This window comes from Mustelus asterias, chromosome 10 (genome assembly GCF_964213995.1).
Source record: "Mustelus asterias chromosome 10, sMusAst1.hap1.1, whole genome shotgun sequence".
Classification (NCBI taxonomy): Eukaryota; Metazoa; Chordata; class Chondrichthyes; order Carcharhiniformes; family Triakidae; genus Mustelus; species Mustelus asterias.
Window position 1 is genome coordinate 43,666,099 of NC_135810.1, and position 21,443 is coordinate 43,687,541.

Consider the following 21,443-nt stretch of genomic DNA (forward strand, 5'->3'; position numbering starts at 1 on the left):
TCACCCTATCTATACCCTTCATAATCTTGTATACCTCTATTAGATCTCCCCTCATTCTCCGTCTTTCCAAGGAGAACAACCCCAGTCTACCCAATCTCTCCTCATAGCTAAGACCTTCCATACCAGGCAACATCCTGGTAAACCTTCTCTGCACTCTCTCCAATGCCTCCACGTCCTTCTGGTAGTGCGGCGACCAGAACTGGACGGCATGGCAACCTTTGGATTTCAAACATTCACAATGTGTTTCTGACTTTGGGTATATCACCATCAAAGCTTCTGTATAACATCACAGCTATACAATGTACAGCAAACAAAGGAAGATCTAAACAAGTGAAAAATATCTTAGAAAAGAGGAAATCTCAGAATATCAGCCAGAAAACTGAACAAGAATTTATACAGTTCAAAATATCCCAAATCAGGTCACAGCCAATCGGTGTGCAGTTACGGTTGAGACTACTGAGTTTCTGCTATTACACAATGTTCATGAACGGAGTACTTCGTAAATAGCATGTCAGGATTTTGGTACAAGTGGGAATTTCGTGCAGAGGGTGAAAGGGTGCTGTTTACTTGTTTTGTTTTACATCCAGCAGCTTGCTGAGTATTTTTCTTCTGCCTCAAATTAGGAAACTGTAACTTCCCATCACTTTATTAAATTAACTAATTAACTAATCAAATAAGTAAATACACATAGTTGACAGACATGGCAGATGGCATGCTGCAACTGCAGCATGTGGAAGTTTGCAGAGGCATTGCATTCCTAGACTGAGAGAGTGCAGAGGAGATTTACCAGGTTGCTGCCTGGTTTGGAGGGTAGGTCTTATGAGGAAAGGTTGAGGGAGCTAGGGCTTTTCTCTTTAGAGCGGAGGAGGATGAGAGGCGACTTAATAGGGGTTTATAAGATGATAAAGGGGATGGATAGAGTGGACGTTCAGAGACTATTTCCTCAGGTGAATGTAGCTGTTACTAGGGGGCATAACTATAAGGTTCATGGTGGGAGATATAGGAGGGCTGTACGAGGTAGGTTCTTTACTCAGAGAGTGGTTGGGGTGTGGAATGGACTGCCTGCTGTGATAGTGGAGTCAGACACTTTACGAAATTTCAAGCGATTATTGGATAGGCACATGGAGCACACCAGAATGATAGGAAGTGGGATAGCTTGATCTTGGTTTTGGACAAAGCTCGGCACAATATTGAGGGCCGAAGGGCCTGTACTGTGCTGCACTGTTCTATGTTCTATGACTGCCATTTCTGCTCCAAGTCCCATTGCTTGAGCAATCACAGTTCAGAGATGTTGCACTGGAGTCTAAGTTGCAGACATTGTAAAGCATCAAGGAGATTTACTTGAACTTCCAGTAAGCAGTCACATTTATTTGGTTAAATAAAACTTTAGAATTAGTCAATGGTTAGAGACTGCAGGGTGTGAGTGAAAATCAGGTAGGTATGGATACAGGATGCAATGATGATGGAGCCTCAACCTTTGACTTTAACTGACAGGTGCGAGATATTTGCTACCTGTGTGGATAAAAACAAGGACTGCAGAGTGGATGGGAAAACTGGCCATGGCAACATGGTGCAGGAAACCATTCAAGTGGGAGGATAGAAAGAAACGTGGCAGTGACATGGGATAGTGTAGGTAAGTGACAGATACTGTTCTCTGCAACTGTGATTGGGAGTTTTGAAGTAAAAGCAGAAAATGTTAGACGTACAAAGGTCAGGCAGCATATCTGGAGACAAATAGAGTTGACTTTTAAGGTTGATAACCTTTCATCAAATTCTGAACGTTGTTTTGCCTGTCTGGTGTCAGGGTTAAAAACATCTCCTTAAATTTGGAGATGAATGCAAGAGTGAGAGGACGGTCCAGTTGTTGTGGCTCAATATGAACTAACAACAGTGTTAAGAATTAGGAATGATGTTCTGCTGAGAACTTGAGGAGATAGGGACCAAAATAAAAGCAAAACCAGAAATGTAACAATCTCTGGATTACTAGCTTAACTGCATGCAAACTAGCTAAAGGCAAGCAGATTAAAAAATTAAACACATGATTCAAAGAGTGGAGATAGACAAAGAGGTTTTGATCCATGAGACATTTTGACCCATGAGACATTGGAACAAGCACTGGAGAAATAAGTTTCAGTTGGAATGGGTTCCATTTAAACTGGGTTAGATCAGTGTTCTGTTGAATTGTACAATCTGAGCTGTGGATAGGGCTGTAAACGAAGAGTGGTGGGTGGGGAGGAGGAAGTGTTAGAAATGTGAAAAAAAGTCTAGACAACGGAATGTATAACAATCTGAGCAAAGACAGGCAGAATGGGACAGGAAGGATCAAACAGATTAATGGCAATAATGAATCAACAACTAAAGTCAATGTAAGGAATAGAAATAAAAAAGCTCTTTATCTGAATGCATGAAACATTTGTAATTAGATGAACTGGTGGAACAAACAGAGACAAATTGCTTAAATCTTATTGCCATTAGAGGAGACATGACTACAAAGTGACCAATATTGGGAAATAAATATTCCAAGTATACAACATTTGAGAAGGAGAAGTAGACTGGGAAAAGAAGAGTTACCTTTATAGCAAAGCATAACACAAGGACAATAGTAAGAAAGGATCTTGTCTCAGAAGATCAGGAAGTGATCAGTGGAGAGTAGGTGTAACAAGGGTCAGAAAGCAATGGTAGGAGTCCATTATGGGTTCTAAATTGCATGTCTTCACAGTAGAAGGAATAAATTACAAACCAGAAATAAAGAGAGAACCAAGATGAAATTTAAAAGAAATATCAGCAGAGAAAAAAAATTAGAAAAACTGAAGGGACAAGCCAACAAATCCCCAGGAAATTCCCAATAAATCCCAACACTCTGGATTCTAAAGTAATTGCAGAAATATCAACTGCACTTTTTATGACTTCCAAAAATTCCTTGGAATCTACCAGACTGCAAGTTCACAAATATAACACTGCTATTCAAGAAAGGAGGGAGAAAACAGGCAGTTCACCTGATATCAACTTTTGGGAATCTATTATTAAGGAAGTCTTATCTATGCACACTAAATACCAAAGCATGTTCTGTCTCCTTGTCCAAGTCATTTATATAGATTGTAAAAAGCAGAGGCCTCAACATCAATCTTTGTACCCCCTGGTTAGTTACAGCTTGGCAACTTAAAAATGCCTGATTTGTTCCTAATCTTTCTGTCCATTAACCAATCCTCCATCTGTCTTGCATGTTAAACTGTGATATCTTTTTGGGCAAAATTCATCCCATGGATTTGCAGTGCGGTGGCTGGCAGTGCCTGTCCCACCGACCAGAATAGTGGGATCCCATGTCAGATTCTTTGCTTGGAAGGTCATTAATCATGCACAAGCAAGTTCCCCTCCGATTCTCCAGGCAGGCCAGCAGTTGATTTGTCCACCTGCCCTTGGCTGATGGGTTTGAAGATCCTGGCACTGTATTTAATTATCCATCATATCATGCTCTGCCTTCACCAGATTGTGCAGAATATCAGCAACCCAAAGAAGACAGACCAGCAGCCTCGAGGAAGTATGTTTCTTGATTCAATACCCTCTCCCCAAGCATCCGTACTTCACTTGAACTTCTACGCACCGCATCTGGAATTTTCATGCATGGAGATAGAGCCTGCATCAGGAGCAACACAGCACTATGACAGAAAGTTGTTGTACCCACCTTGACGTCTCTGGATGTCTTTGGACTGTCTTGTGCACTCATTAGCAATCTTGTTTGATGCTGGCATAATTTTCCACTGGCGTGAGGCAAGGTTGAAAGGCCTGGTGGGATGCCAGTGGGCAGCTGTTTTAATGAGTATTCATAAGATGCAAAGTAATGTAAATAGTGTTTGTACAACTGCAAGCAGGAATGGCAACGCTCCATTGGGAGAACTGCAATATGATTTTAAATTGGCCGTTTTTTGAATTTTTGGCCAAATTAACCACGCCCATCTGCCACCAAACTTGCTAGAGGCTGGTTGGGAGAATTTCAAAATGTCTTTTGAAAATCCAAGTATAGTACTTGGTTCCCTTTTTTATCTCCTACTCGTTAGACCATCAAAAAACTCTTGATAAATTGGTAAAACAACGTTGACTATGCCTGATGACAATGGTGGTGGACGATTAATTGAATATGGAGGCTGGTGGAGTGGAAGGTGAGAGGACCAGGGAAATCCTATCACATTTGTATCTGAGGTTTTTGGGTGAAAACAGAAATGTGTGAAATGGATAAGAGATGGCAGAGTGCCCTGTCAACCATGGTGGTTGGGGATCCTCAACTGAAGATATATCAAATGCAAGATAGACAGAAGAACTAGGGTAGTGGAATCCTCACAGGAAGCAGGGTGTGAAGAAGTGTCGCCAAAGTAGCTGTGGGAACATGAAAAAAAACTGCACTTGAAAGAACAATCTGTATTTTCCCAAAACAATAGTACAACCATATACATCAGAAACTCTAAAACATAGTAGTTCCAGCCATTATGTTAGGCAGATGGGCGTGAGTAATTTTGCGGGAGCCAAAAATTCAAAAACCGGCCAATTTAAAATCATATTGCAGTTCTCCCAATGGCGAGTTGCCATTCCTGCTTGCAGTTGAACAAACACTATTTACCTTACTTTGCATCTTATGAATACTTATTAAAGCAGCTGCCCGCTGGATTCCATCAGGCCTTTCAACCTTGCCTCACGCCAGTGGAAAATTATGCCAGCAAACAAGATTGCTAATGAGTGCACAAGACAGCCCTAAGACGTCCAGAGGTGTCAAGGTGGGTACAACAACTTTCTGTCATAGTGCTGTGTTGCTCCTGATGCAGGCATGTTCCTGTCTCTATCCCCACGCATGAAGATTCCAGATGCGGTGTGTAACGGTTCAAGTGTGGTACGGATGCTTCGGGGGAGGGTATTGAATCAGTGGCCCTAATCAAGTTTATTTTCCAATTTCACCCAGCATACAGAGTAGCACTTCGATGTACAAACTCAATCTCTTAGTGATCGCTCTCGCTTGCCACGTATTATTAAGATGGTGGGGAATGGTAAAGTGGCATTAAGGCGGGATGTTTTGATAATCAAATTAATATCACTGCTTTTAATTGGAGATGGCTAAGCGGTGTGGAAAAGCCAAGGGATTTGAGGGTTGATGTTCACAAGAAGGAGCATATCAGGTAAGTAAGGCCATAAAAAACTAATGAAATACTGGGTTTCATGGCAAGAGGTGTAGAATATAAAAGTCAACAGGCAATGGTGAACTTGTGTGATATATTTGTAAGACAACAGTTGGACCAGAGGTTTTGGGCTCCACTTATTCACATTGAATTCTTGAAGAATATTGAGGTGAGAGTGCAGTGCAATTTTACTTTGATACAGCCTGCTGGGAAGAAATATGGGCAGCGCGGTGGCACAGTGGTTAGCACTGCTGCATCATAGCGTCAGGGACCCAGATTCAATTCCAGCCTTGGGTGACTGTGTGGAGTTTGCACGTTCTCCCAGTGTGTGTGGATTTCCTCCGGGGGTGCTCCAGTTTCCTCCCACACCCCAAAGTTATGTTGACTGGCCATGGTAAATTGCCACTTAGTGTCAGGGGTAAATATGTTGGCCTATGGGGATAGGGCCTGTATGGGATTGCTGTCAGTGCAGACTCAAATGACCTCCTTCTGCATGGTAGGGATTCTATGACTCTAATTGGATACAAGAAATGAGCTGAAAACTTAGACTGTTTGGTAATTTGGTAGAAGTTTAATATAAAATAAAAATTACAAGAGGAACGGAATAGAAACTGTTTCCAGTGGCTGAGGAATTGCAAAGGAGAGGATTTAGATAAAAGATTAAATGTAAGGCAATTAATAACTTTCATTTATCTAACACCTTTAACATTCCATGGCACTTCAAGTGATCAAAACAATTGACATGGAGGTCAAGGAGAGAGGTTTTAAGGAGAATCTTAATGAGGTGAAAGGTAGAGGCCGAGAGATTGAGATGATATCCCAAAATTAGAGTCTAGGTAGTCGAAGGCACAGTCACCAATGGTGGTCAAGGAAGCACAAAAGGTCAGATTAAGAGAAGGGCAGATATTTTGGAGCGCTGAAAGGCTGAAGGAAGTTATAGAGATAAGGAAAGGCAAGGTCAAGGAAAGATTTGAAAACAAGGATGAGAATTTTAAGTTGATGTACTGCCAGATCAGAAGCAACATTTAGTCAGTGAGCATAATGGGTAACTGCAACTTGGTACAGATACAAACAGCAAAGGAGCACATGCCCATATACAGCAGATGGAGGAAAACACCAGAATAACCAAGGTGAGACACCACAAAACTAAAATTCATGACTGAGAGATGAAGAAAAGCTTCTTTAAAAGCAGAAGGTGGCGAAACTGTGGAATGCATTATTAGAGTTGGTTGATTGAAGAAGAAACCATGCCAATATTTTAAGGTTAAATGGGAATGGGTTTAAAAGAAAAGGAAATTAAAGAATATGGTATGATGGCAGGTCTGTGGAATTAGTATTGGTGCTTGTTCTAATAATGTGGTTCGTCGCTTGGTCTATTTTTGTGTTGTAATTTCTACACAATGTTACATAGACAGAAGCAACTGCTTACCTCTAAAATGGATGATCTGCTGATGGGGTTGTGTGAATAAGATTTGCCACCTATCTCAATGGTTTTAATGGAAGATGCTGGGCTGATACCTGCAACTCAGCGCAGAGGAGCTCCTTTTCCCCACAGGAATCTGCCTCAGGAATTACTAACACCACAGTTCCCATTATCTTTTTTACTCATCATCAGTGAGTAAGATTTTTCATTTATAAGTGATTTTTTTTTCATTGATAGTGAGCATTCCTGGAAGCAGGCGGAAGAATTATTAGCACTCTGTAACTAAAAGAACTGCATGCATCTTGTAAGAGGTGCCATTTATTCAAAACAGCAAGCACAAGAAAGAGGTAAAGAAAACACCAGACTTGTGATAGATACAAGAATCAGAAAAATTTTATTTTCTCAAACTTCAGGTTAAAATGTTCTTGAATCCTGTTGTTAAGGAATGTGGCTTCAGTAATACTATCAGGCCAGCAAAGTATTCAGAAAAGTTCAAGAAGAAATCCTGTACCCTAAACAACAAATTGTGCATCTACATTCAGGTGGCAGTATCTGTTCACTGATTTGCTGCCATGAGCGAATTGTTTGAAGTTATAGCCTATCTCCCTAATAAAAATAGGTTGTGCTCACCACCACAGGCTCCAAGAAATGGACACACTTTCCTACTGGGAAGCTTGTGTCATACAAAAACCCAACCATGTAGTTGTGGTTACAACCGCTTCAGATCAATGAACATAGCTAGATAGTTATAGTATTCTTAACACATCCTTTACAGACAATGTCTAAAATCACTAGAATAATTACTCCAACAGCTCAAGGCCTGCATATACCTGTCTAGAGTTAAGCATAGACAAACCTTGCATTAGTTTGAATGACAAGGAATCCCTTCCTCATTTGATTGTCATATTGCAGTGGAACTTATCCAGCATATACAAAGAAGTGAAATGGTGTAGACATATGTAGCCTGATGAGTATTCATAAATACACCAGCAAAGCCTGATGGTTAAAAGAGCTAACTCAGTATCAGGCTAAGGACTGTGGGAGCAGCAAAGAACAAGCTGTGCAGTTATGGAACAAACATGGGAATTGATTGTACAATGGCTGTTGCTATGCCTTGGACAGACAGTGATTGAATACAGATTCCTGTGTGTTGTGTTCCTGAGACAATTATGAACCCACGACAGAGGCACGATTCTCAGTATTCATGACCAGAAAGACAGTAATTGATTAGTGTCTGTCTTTGGAGTACATGACTGGAAGCAGTGCCAGCAGGATCTATGAGGAGGAGAGACAACGGCAGCAGTAACCCAAGATTAACCACGGTAGAAGCAAGACCCCAAGTCTGGGACTTGGAGACATCGGAACAAAATTCACTAGCAAGAATCAGTTCACCTCACCATGGGTAGCATTTCTAAATCCAATTCATGAGTTTGCATATTTTGTGAAGTTTTGATACCTTTTGAATATTTGTGTATAACGGAGGTCAGAGGTTAGTTACTTTGTGTGTAACAAAGTCGGAGGTTAGTCAGTGTGTGTAATGAAGTAAAGACAGAGTAACATAGAAACTAGGAGTAGGCCATTCAGCCCACCCAGCCTGCACTGCCATTCATTTTGATCATGGCTGATCGAATTCAATATCCTGATCCCCCTTCCTCCCATATCCCTTGACCCCTTTAGCCCCATGAGCTATATATCATTTCTTCTTCAAATCACATAACGTTTTGGCCTCAACTACATTCTGTGGTAGAGAATTCCACACATTCACCACCATCTGGGTGAAGAAATTTCTCCTCACCTCAGTTCTAAAAGGTTTACCCCTTATCCTCAAACTACGACCCCTAGTTCTGGACTCCCCCACCATTGGAAACATTCTTTCTGAATCTGCCCTGTCTAACTCTGTTAGCATTTTATAAGATCCCCTCTCTCTCTTCTAACTCCAATGAATATAATCCTAACCGACTTAGTCTGCTCCTCTGTCTTATTGTTAAGGCTTTGGATGTTAAACAAGTTAGGAAGCACAATATGGCAAAGAGAAGGTGCACATTGCTTGTGAGCATATTTCAAACTTCCAGTGTTTTTTGTCATCTTTTACTGACCATATGTAAATATACATATGCAATAAAAGACATGAAGAATTATATTATATTTGAACATTATCTAACTCCCTCCATTTTCTTTTCTTACCATTCCTTCCCTCCATGAAGATGCAACTTTTGCTGGAGAGCAGCAACTATGTTTTTTGGTAACTAATGGAACAAGTCATAAAAGTTGACTGTGCCCTCCTTTCAAATGCAGTTCGAATGGGGATTACTGAACAATGGTCAGGGCTGAAAATCTTTCTTCCTTCACCCAGGAAGTTAGAGAGTCATAGAAATCATAGAAACCCTACAGTGCAGAAGGAGGCCATTTGGCCCATCGAGTCTGCACCGACCACAATCCCACCCAGGCCCTATCCCCACATATTTTTACCCGCTAACCTACACATCCCAGGACTCTAAGGGGCAATTTTTTTTTAACCTGGCCAATCAACCTAACCCGCACATCTTTGGACTGTGGGAGGAAACCGGAACACCCGGAGGAAACCCACGCAGACACGAGGAGAATGTGCAAACTCCACACAGACAGTGACCCGAGCCGGGAATCGAACCCGGGACCCTGGAGCTGTGAAGCAGCAGTGCTAACCACTGTGCTACCGTGCCGCCCCAGTGTTGTAATGAATCTCATTGCTACCTTAGGATGAGTGGTAAGTTTGGGACTTATTGGTCTGTTTAACTTGGATTAACTGCAGGGTGTATTTTTATACTGAACTATATGAATGTCATGAAATTTATGAAACTAAAAAATTCAGTAAATTGGTTCTGGAGACCGAGTAAACTTGTGTGGGAACTTTTGTATCAAAATGAGAATAGCATTGAAAGCACTTTGTGATCAATATAGAGGGAATCAACCATCAACAGTTTCCCATTCAGATTGTGGTCGGTGCAGACTCGATGGGCCGAATGGCCTCCTTCTGCACTGTAGGGTTTCTGTGATTCTGTGATTCTCCTCATATAACAGACCTGCCATCCCAGGAATCAGCCTGGTAAAACTTTTACTGTACTCCCTCTATAGTAAGGACATCCTTCCTCAGATAAGGACACCAAAACAGCACACAACTCCAGACATGGTCTCACCAATGCCCTGTACAATTGCAGCAAAACATCCCTATCCCTATACGCAAAGTTAAATACTTTGTGTGTAACGAAGTTTGATGCCTGGTGTAATTTTATAGTAACTTGGTACAGTCCAATAAAGACCTTTGTTGTACATAACTCAAGAGTTTGAGTGTTTTGGTCCATAGCATCAGTTGACCCAAGTTCGAGGGCAACATACAGGAAAAGGACAACTGCTTCAAAGTTCTAAATTTTCACACAACTGAATGGGAAACTGTTGATGGTTGATTCCCTCTATATTGATCACAAAGTGCTTTCAATGCTATTCTCATTTTGAGACAAAAGTGCCCACACAAGTTTACTCGGTCTCCAGAACCAATTTACTGAATTTTTTAGTTTCATAAATTTCATGACATTCATATAGTTCAGTATAAAAATACACCCTGCAGTTAATCCAAGTTAAACAGACCAATAAGTCCCAAACTTACCACTCATCCTAAGGTAGCAATGAGATTCATCACAACACTCTCTAACTTCCTGGGTGAAGGAAGAAAGATTTTCAGCCCTGACCATTGTTCAGTAATCCCCATTCGAACTGCATTTGAAAGGAGGGCAGTCAACTTTTATGACTTGTTCCATTAGTTACCAAAAAACATAGTTGCTGCTCTCCAGCAAAAGTTGCATCTTCATGGAGGGAAGGAATGGTAAGAGAAGAAAATGGAGGGAGTTAGATAATGTTCAAATATAATATAATTCTTCATGTCTTTTATTGCATATGTATATTTACATATGGTCAGTAAAAGATGACAAAAAACACTGGAAGTTTGAAATATGCTCACAAGCAATGTGCACCTTCTCTTTGCCATATTGTGCTTCCTAACTTGTTTAACATCCAAAGCCTTAACAATAAGACAGAGGAGCAGACAGCCATTCATCCCAATGAGTCTGCGCCACCATTCAATTAGATCATGACTGATATGGTAATCCTCAACTCCACTTTTCCACCTGATTTCCATAATCCTCAATTTCCTTACTGATTAAAAAAAATCTCAGTCTTGAACATACATAATGACCCAGTCTCTACAGTCCTGTGCAGTAAAGAATTCTACAGATTCACTATCCTCAGAAGAAAATACTCAACTCTTGTCTTAAATGGGTGACCCCTTATTCAAAGATCTGATCCTATACCACAAGAGGAAACAACCTCTCAGCATCTACTCTGTCAAGCCACCTCGCTCCTATATGTTTGAATAATATTGCCAGTCATTCTTTTAAACTCCAATGAGTACATGCCCAACCTACTCAACCGCCCCAATAGAAAAATCCCTCCACACCCAGGATCAACCAAGTGAACCTTCTCGGGACTGCCTCTAGATCTTAACTAAGGGGATCAAAATTTTTCACAGTATCTAGGCGTAGTCTAACTAATGCCTTGCATACTTTTATAGAAGACTTCCCTATTTTTATATTCCATTCCCTTTGAATAAAGGCCAACATTCTATTTGCCTCCCCTATTACCTGCTGAACTTGTATGCTAGTTTTTTGTGCTTATGAACAAATACCTACAAATCCCTCTGTGCTGCAGCTTTCTCGGTTTAAATAATATTCAGCTCCTTTATTCTTCCTACCAAAGTGCATAACTTGACATTTTCCTACAATAGTCCATCTGCCAAGTTTTTGCCAACTCACTTAGCCTGTCTATGTCCCTCTGCAAACTGTCATCCTCACCACTCGTCTTCCCACCTATTTTGCACGTAACCTGCAAATTTGGTAATAGTATATTCACTTCCCTCGTCCAAGTTAATATGTACTGTAAATAACTGTGGTCCAGCATGGATCCCTGTGGCACACCATTAGTTACAGAATGCCATCCTGATCGCAACTGTCTTCTATTAGTTACCCAATCCACTACCCATGCTAATATATCACCCCCAACATCATGGGCTCTTATTTTATTAAGTAACCTTTTGTATAGTACTTTATTGAGTGCTTTGTTCTCTTTTATCTACCCTGTTCATTACCACCTCAAAGAATTCTAATGAATTTGTCAGGCATGATTTTCCCTTCATGAAGCTATATTTGATTATATTATGTATTTTTAAATGCTCTGTTATTGCATCCTATATAAAGGCCTTTCACATTATAGTTAGCTTTTTTTGTCTGTCTCCCTGTTTGAATAAGGGCATTACACTGGCAGTTTTCCAATCCTGAGACTCTTCCAGAATTTAAGGATTCTTGGAAGATGCATCCACTATCTCTGTCGCCACTTCCTTCAATATCCTAAGATGCAGCTCATCAGAAATTATACAAGACTGGGCTGTTAAAATAACATATGATAACAATATAACTTTTGAAGAGACTGTAGAACTCACAAAACTACTAAAACACATTTGGATTTTTGGAGAATATATCCGTTTTGAAATAAACTTCACTTTTTTGTGGCAATCTCTATTTTGTTTGTCATTTTTGGAACACAGCCAAAAGAAAACCACCATACGAATGTCATGGAGTTTTGATGAAAGGACACAGACCTGAAACATTATCTACTTTTCTCTTCCCATAGATGCTGTCAGAACTGTTGAGTATTACCAGCACTTTTTATTTCTAACAATCCCAGTATTTTACTTTCCCATCATTGCTTGTTAAATCCATCTTGCGGTAGAACTTAAGATAGTTTTATAAAGCTGCATGTTTCACCTCTTACTAAAACAGTAGATTTAAAATACCTTGAATAAAGCACATCTTGTTCGTTATTCATAAACAAAGCGGTTAGAAAGGAAACGAGGCAATAGGGCTAAAGTGCCCAGAATGCCCCTGAGAATCTGCAGCATAATTGCATTGGTAGTTCAGCATTGATCACTAATCTCAGAAGTGATCAATTATCTTGAAAACATCAAATTAACATGACAGAGGATGCAGTTCCAAGTTTATCGTAAAATACATGGGCTTGAAGGACTCAGCGTGGAATGAGCTTTATCCTACAACTGATTTCTACTACATGTGATATGACCTAGGAATGAATAACAGCAGATTATGACTGGTGACACCAACAACAGCAGTATAGGGAAGATGGAAGGAAGAAGAGGTAGGTGGTGGACTGTTGACATTACTTCTTTGCTTCCTCATTTTTTGGTTAATTAGACATGGGACAAGGGGTACTGTAATGCTAGGTAAATGGGAGTTGAAGCTTTTCTTAAGCTGAACAGAAAAGTAAAACTCGCAACTTGCAGTCAAATAGACACTTCTGACAGATTTGTACTCATTGCATTTGCATGCACAGAATATTCCTTTGTTTCCAAATTGATTCTTGAAATTTGCTTCCATTTTCACCTATCTGATCCATATACTTCTGAAAGAAAGTGAAGACAGCTTAGTCCACACAATCATCAATTTCACTCCTGGATTGGACAGTTGCTTGACTACTCATAGGACATTTCTGGAACCACCCATCAGCCCAACAATCTTGATCCCCATAACGAACAGGATTGGTACATAACGTATACCAATCTTAAGACAGGAATTCCAACAGCTTTGTACAGTGCTTGAGGATAAAATTAGTTTTACAGGAGCTACTCGAATTGTAGAAAAAATCAATATGCAGTATTGATTTTAAGGCAAATAATTATAATGACACCACTGATTTAACAGCCACACTTCAAGCGCAATGGGCCTATACTACAGGGAAGAGTTGTTGACTGTGCAGGATGTCGCATTAGATTTGAAAGTATAAGCAAATGTTACAGAATGTTGTTTGAATACCCCTGAAGCAGCAGGAGCCATTCATGGAGAAGTGTATAGACAGCACACAGTCAATGAAAACTGGTCTTTAAGAAGCAAACATCTTTTCTTCCGCATCCCATCTTTAACTCTTATGCAAAACCTGCATTAGTACTCCAAAATGGAATTACAGCCCGAAATTACTGATTTCTATTGTCACAGTACACGTCTCCCATATGGCTATTCAAACAAAAGAAAAATTTTGTCTAATTGTCTCTCTTGCTCTCTAATTCTTTGTCTCTGCATGCCTGCCAAACTCTCTGACAACTTTCACACGCTACAGGTCAAGTATCTTTATCTGAAGCTCTCGGAGCTGATTGCATTTCAGATCATTTTGGTGTTCAGATACCATATATAAACTTACATTACAATAACCTAAGCTAGCTACATAAATAAATAAATGTAAATAAATAGCTTGAAAAGAAAGATGCATCACCAAATAATAAGCACGGGGTATCAATAACAAGTTTCTTCTTGACATGTTCACCACCAAAGTCGCAAGGAAAATAGTGCAAACAAACTAGACTTCCCGTGCTAAATGTTGATGAAGTTAAAAAAAGTGCATTTTATGGGTGTTTTTTCAGCCTATATTATTATTGTGCTCTCTGGATCGCCACAATTCCCTCCCCTTCTTTCCGGAAGCTTCTTTGTTGTTACCACTTCTGATTAACAATGGATTCATTTTTTAGAAAAACATTACGCAGCAAGATGGGAGGCAACAGGTTGATTAGTCGGAGATACTAGATGGAGAAATGAATTTGGTGGGATTTTCACCACAGGGTAATGGAGAAGAGGACTGGTGTACCAAAGAACTGGCTTGAGGTGGTGAGGTTGCCTTCCAATGCAACAAAACCTCTTACAGCTGCTCAGCTTAAAAACAGCAACACTGGAAATGTGTATCCAGGGCATTTTCAGACTTACTACCAGACTACTGCACACATCCCCCTTTCCTTAACACTATTTTACTTTCAGTCTGGATTCTCAGCATGTGTAATGCACACAACATAAATCCAGCATACAGCGAGCAGAAATGCTGAGATTAAACAGCTAAATTTGTATTAAATGTTGCTTTTTAAACAAAAAAATGAATACCGGGTGTGTATATAACAGCAAGCCGCATTCACACGGCACCTTAAATGTAGTAACACCTCAAGGTTCTTCTTAGGAGCGTTATTAAATGTAACTTAAACAGGGACTCATATTAGGATACATGATCAAAAGCTTGGTCTAAGAGGTAGTTCTTAAGGATGTATTAAGAGGAGAATGACATGGAGAGCTTTAGAGAAGGAATACTGAAATCTAGGGCTGAGGCAGATGAAAGTACAGCGGCCAAAGGTGGAGTGATTGAAGTGAGGAATGCGCAAAAGCCCAGAATTGAAATAGCACAGAGATCTCCAGTCCTCAACAACCCATAGAGGCTGTTAAGATAGGGAGCTGCAAGGTCATAGAGTGATTTGAAAACAAGGATGAGAATGTTAAAATTGAGGCATTGCCAGACCAGCAGCCATTGTCAGCGAGGGTAATGGGTGATAAGGAACGGGTGCAAGTTGGATTGTGAGAGGTTGAGTTTTGAATAATCTCAAGTTTATGGATGGTGGAACACCAGCCAGGAGAACATAGGAATAATCATATCCAAAAGTTACAAATGCATGGATGAAAGTTCCAGCTCCGATGAGATGAAGGGGGTGGAGTCAAGCATGGTTATGAAGGTGGAAGTCAGCGGTTTTGGTGATGGCAGGGATATTGTGGTCAACAGCTCAACTGAGTCGCATATGACATCAAGGTCGTAAATAGCATAGTTCAGCCTCTCAGACAGTTGTCAAGGAGAGGGATGGAGCTAGTAGCTTTGGAATCAAGTTTGTGATGGGACCCAATACTTTGTTGCATGAAATTTCTGTTTACTGGGTGTGAAGAAATCACTGACAAATAGAGATAGTGGAGGAGGAAAGAGAGGTGGTGGTGAGGTAGAGCTGGGATTTACCAGCGTACATTTGGAACATGACAATGTCACAGAGCAGCAGCATGAGAAATAGAGGGAGGGGCAAGGCGAGAACTTGGGAGGAGTCCAGTGATAATGGCATGGAAGTGTGAAGAGAAGCAATTGTGCATGATACTGGCCATGATTGGATAGAGAAGAATGGAACCAGACAAGGGCAGTCCTAACCAACTGGACAACAGTGGTGTTGGAAGTTTGGCGAACTGTGTCAAAGGCTACTGACAGATCAAGATGATATAATAAACCACAGTAATAGTCACATGTGATGTCATTTCTGACTTTGATAAGAGCTGTGTTTGAACTGTGGCAGGGTTGGAAACATAACTGGAATGATCCAAACATGTTCCATGAAAGGCAAATGTGAGGTAATGCATTTTGGAAGGTCTAATACAGATAGGAAATATACAGTAAATGGCAGAACCCTTAAGAGTATTGATAGGCAAAGGGATCTGGGTGTACAGGTTCACAGGTCACTGAAAGTGGCAATGCAGGTGGAGAAGGTAGTCAAGAAGGCATACGGCATGCTTGCCTTCATCGGCCGGGGTATTGAGTTTAAAAATTGGCACGAAATTTCTGTTTACTGGGTGTGAAGAAATCACTGACAAATAGAGATAGTGGAGGAGGAAAGAGAGGTGGTGGTGAGGTAGAGCTGGGATTTACCAGCGTACATTTGGAACATGACAATGTCACAGAGCAGCAGCATGAGAAATAGAGGGAGGGGCAAGGCGAGAACTTGGGAGGAGTCCAGTGATAATGGCATGGAAGTGTGAAGAGAAGCAATTGTGCATGATACTGGCCATGATTGGATAGAGAAGAATGTTGCAGCTTTATAGAACCTTAGTTAGGCCGCACTTGGAATATAGTGTTCAATTCTGGTTGCCACATACCAGAAGGATGTGGAGGCTTTGGAGAGGGTACAGAAAAGATTTACCAGGATGGTGCCTGGTATGGAGGGCATTAGGTATGAGGAGAGGTTGGAGAAACTTGGTTTGTTCTCACTGGAGCAACGGAGGTTGAGGGGAGACCGGATGGAAGTTTACAAGATTATGAGAAGCATGGAGAGTGGATAGTCAGAAGCTTTTTCCCAGGATGTTAGAGTCAATTACTAGGGGGCATAGGTTTAAGGTGCGAGGTGCAAGGTTTAAAGGAGATGTACGAGGCAGATTTTTTACAGAGAGTAGTGGGTGCCTGAAACTCATTGCCGGGGGAGGTAGTGGAAGCGGATACAGTAGTGATTTTTGAGGGGCATCTTGACAAGTACGTGAATGGGATGGGAATAGAGGGATATGGTCCCCGGAAGGGTAGGGGTTTTTAGTTAAGTTGGGCAGCATGGTTGGTGCAGGCTTGGAGGGCCGAAGGGCCTGTTCCTGTGCTGTAATTTTCTTTGTTCTTTAAAAGATCGGCACAAATTTGAAGCTTAAGAACTTGAAGGGCAAGGGTGGATAGAGATGGGCAATAGTTTGCAAAGGCATATGGCTCAAGGGTCAATGTTTTGAGAAGGGGATGAATGACGATGGCAGATTTGAAGGGGATTTTTTAATTTATTCTTTCATGGGATGGGGACATTACTGGCAAGGCCAGCATTTGTTGCCCATTCTGCTAGGTCATTTCAGAAGGTACTAAGAGTAAACCACGTTGCTCTGGGTTTGGAGTCACATGTAGACCAGGGACATTAGTGAACAGATGGGTCTTTACAACAATCGATGATAGTTTCTTGGTTACCATTACTGAAACTAGCTTTCAATTCCGGAACTTTTAATTTAATTTAAATTCTACCAGCTGCCATGGTGGGATTTCAACCCATGTCCTCAGAGCATTAGCCTAGGCCTCTGGATTACCAGTCCATTGGCATTACTATAACATCATCTTCTCACAAAGTGAATCAGTACCTGGAGAGAGCAGCTAACAATGAAGACAGGAAAAGTAATTAGGTGGCCAACAGTTTGGTAGGAATAGGGTCATGGAACAACTTAAGAGTGTGCAGAACTGAGAACTTAAGCAATAGTAGCAATGGTAGGCAACTCAGTCCTACAAGCTTGCTCCATGATTCAACAAGATACAGTGGAGCCCCGTTGTAACGCGATGGTTGGGGCCCATAAAATGTTATCAGGGTCGCGCTAAATCACTAAACTGGAAATAGTAAAAAAAAGGGTCCAATGATTCATCGCGTCATATCCGATTTTGCGCTAAATCGGGACCCGTTACAACAGGGCTCCACTGTACCTCAAATTCAACCTTCCACACTGTCCCTATTTGCCTCGATTCTCAGTGCCCAAAAATCTCTTGATATCTTGAATATACTCAACTTAGCCTCCATTCACAATCCTTTGAGTGAAGAAATTTCTCATCTCAGTCCTCATTGATTAATTCCTTATTCAAAGACTGTGCCGTAATTTTCATGGTTCCCAACTAGACAAAAATCTGCCCAACATCTCAGAGCTGTATACAGCACGGGTGAAGGCCATTTAGCCTGTCACATCCACGCTGGCTCCCTGAATGAGATAGGCACCTAGTACCATGATCCTGCTTTCTTACTGTAACCCTGCACATTCTTCTTTTTTGATAATTCAATTCCCTCGAATACCTTGTTCGAACCTCCCTCCACTCTGGCAGCAGATTCCAGCACATACCCAGTCAAACTTGAAGAATTCGGTCCATTTCAATGAGATCACCTTTAATTATTCTAGACTCTAAAGGATATAGGCTTATTCCCAAAATAGAAAAGCATGCACAAGTGTGCACACAAACCTGCAAAAGGACGACAGCTCATGTACATCAAGATCCTGGATATAAAACTGGAACTATCTGCAGACTGTAACTAAAGCAGTGGGCATACATAAGATTGTATTTGCTACATCTATTTTAGCATAAATATTTTGTATATCATTTTTTGAGGTTTCAATATGAGTACCAGACATTCATGAAATCACGTACCCATTCAACCCAAACTCTTTTGAGTCTAATTAAACTAAATTAAATGAACCGAGGGACAAAATAAAATGGGCAGCCCCTTCAAGGAGAACCGCCCAAAGCAAAAACAAAGCACAAATGAAACTTAAAACCAAAAAGTGATTAAAAAGGTCAATAATACACTCCAGTCCCTGTGGTGCCCAAAGTGCATGGAAGGCCTTGATGGTACCCATTGACACCACCTTCTTCCTTTCCAGGGACATCAAGCCATGAATATAGCCATAGTAGTTTTTTTTAATGTCTACATTTGCCTTTCAATTGGCAGAGTCTATTCCAGTTCTCCTGAGTTTTTCTTCATGTTGCCTTCCATAACCAGTGCAAAATAATCTTTTACGAACAATGACTCTCTCAAAACTTCTATCCACTTGCAGTGTTGGTAGTATATTAATGAAATCTTTATGTATGGTACAGTATATTAATGAAATCTTTACATAAGGATTAATGGCTTTCATGTAATCACTGCAAGGTTATGGAACGATAATCTGCAACTGATTACCAGAAATAACTTACAAAGTAAACCACAAACAGCAAGAAGCTGCATAACACCATCTATTCCTGCGCTACCTACCAATGGTTTACCCAACACAGGTGGAGTCAGACCTCTTGTCAAAAGACAAGAATTGGGGACTGCGAATGTTGTTTGTCTACTTAAGAGGGTTAGGGCCTAAGCTGCCATTTTAGATTGGTAACCAGACAGAAACCATCACAATCAGCCTGGGCCTGCAAATTTATCGCATTAGTCCGCCAACGGCATGTCCCCACCTGCACCACTCAACAAATACAGGCCCCTTGCCAATAAGGAAGTCATGGAGAATCCCCCCCATCCCAGTCCACAATTATTTAAAATCGAGGCCGAGGCCCAAGGAGGAGAACCATCCTTCTCCTCCTTTCGGACTAGGCCGCGGCCGGTTAATATAAGGGGAGGTCCCAGCTCTGCCCATGCCCCCCACTCACATCTTGCCTCATGCCCCTCACTCACATCTTGCGCTGCCTCTCCAGCTCGGCTTTCTTCTCCTCCTCCTCCCGCTTCTGTTTCTCATCCAGGCTGCTCCTCTTGCTCAGATTGCGGCCGAAGATGTCGATGCGCTCCGGGGTGGTCCGGCAGCGGGAGCGGGAGCGCGATTCCCGGTTGGCCGCGTGCCGGCGGCTCTTCTTCTCCCGGGACTTGGAGCGTTTGCGCGGCCTCTCCTTCTCGCGCGAATGGGAGCGAGTCCGTCGCTTGCCGTGCTTGCTGCTCTTGGCGTGTTTGCAGCGGGACGAGCTGCGACTCCGAGACCTGCCCATCGCCGCCGGCGCAGCCCCCCCGGTCACGGGGACAGGAGGGGGGGGGGGGATGTGTGGAGGGGATTGGAGGAGGAGTCTAGACCCGGAATGGTACCACACTGGCTACCGGGAACCGAGGAAGGAGCCCGTCTGCCCACTCGAGCTTCCCGGGGTGGTTTCCAACTCGCCGATTCCCCGAGGCCTCAGAGACGCGGCGGAAACAGCGACAAAATGGCGGCCCGGGTAAATATGGGAAAGGATCTCGACATCTGCACCCACAGTGCACTGCGCCTCGGGCTCTTCCGGAAATTACCGAACGGCTTCGGGTCAGGGAGGCTCCAGGTCAGCTTCTAACTGAGGCTTAGGGTACCAGGCTCTGCCGAGGTTGAATAAAGCTAAAGAGAAATCAAAAACACAAACAGGCAAATGGATGTTAACTGAGGTCAATTCTGTACAATTCAAAAAATGGAAAACTGAAGGTGGCAAGCAACTCGACAAAGCTGGAAAAATTGTCCAGCTCTGTCCTGTGTACAATAAACAAGACCAATGCAATCCGACCAATTAAAGTTTATTTATTAGTCACAAGTAAGGCTTACATTAACACTGCAATGAAGTTACTATGAAAATCCCCTAGTCGCCACACTCCAGTGCCTGTTTGGGTCAATAGACCTAACCAGCGCGTCTTTCAGACTGTGGGAGGAAACCAGAATTCCCAGGAGGAAACTCATGCAGACACGGGGAGAATGTGCAAACTCCACACAGATAGTGACCCAAGCCAGGAATCGAACCCGGGTCCCTGGCTCTGTGAGGCAGCAATGCTAACCACCGTGCCGCCCAATTACCACACAATCAGTCTACTTGATCATCAGTGGAGCGGTGGAAGGTGTTATTGACATTGCTATCAAACAGCACTTCCCAATAACCTGCTCAACAAATCTCTGACGAAGGGTTATCTAGACTCAAAATGTTGGCTCTATTCTGTCCCCACAGATGCTGTCAGACCTGCTGAGATTTTCCAGCATTTTCTGTTTTTGTTTCAGATTCCAGCATCATAGAAATCATAGAAACCCTACAGTACAGAAAGAGGCCATTCGGCCCATCGAGTCTGCACCGACCATAATCCCACCCAGGCCCTACCACCCATATCCCTACATATTTTATCCGCTAATCCACACATCCCAGGATACTAAGGGGCAATTTTTAGCACAGCCAATCAACCTAACCCGCACATCTTTGGACTGTGAGAGGAAACCAGAGCACCTGGAGGAAACCCACGCAGACACGAGGAGAATGTGCAAACTCCACACAGACAGTTACCCAAGTCGGGAATCAAACCCAGGTCCCTGGAGCTGTGAAGCAGCAGTGCTAACCACTGTGCTACCGTGCCGCCCTCGCAGATCCGCAGCATCTGGGGTTTTGCCAGCATCATTCAGCTCTGGACCTTATTACAAACTTGGTGTAAATGTGGTTTAAAAAACTGAATTCTCTAACTCCTAAATGGCATCCTAGTTCTCTGTGACATTGTTAAACTGTCCCTCCTCATCTTCCTCAACTTGCCTGCAGCCTTTGACATGTTTCACCTTGAAATCTTGCTCCATTATCTCTCACCATTATCCGGCTGAATTGGACCACACTTGCCTGGTTTGATTTGCATCTATCCTGTCATAGGCAGAGAATAATTTCCAATATCTTCTCTTACC

General features: G+C 42.0%; 1 protein-coding gene across 1 annotated transcript in view; it reads right to left on the reverse strand.

The window, feature by feature from the left end:
- The window catches only part of LOC144499566 (arginine and glutamate-rich protein 1-like), a 54,842-nt gene extending 34,815 nt beyond the window's left edge, over positions 1-20,027 (reverse strand). Inside the window, exon 1 of the mRNA XM_078221674.1 lies at positions 19,460-20,027. Coding sequence (XP_078077800.1) covers positions 19,460-19,764 — 305 coding nt within the window. The 5' untranslated portion in view covers positions 19,765-20,027. The remainder of the gene's footprint in view (positions 1-19,459) is intronic.
- Between the last annotated feature and the right edge of the window lie 1,416 nt (positions 20,028-21,443).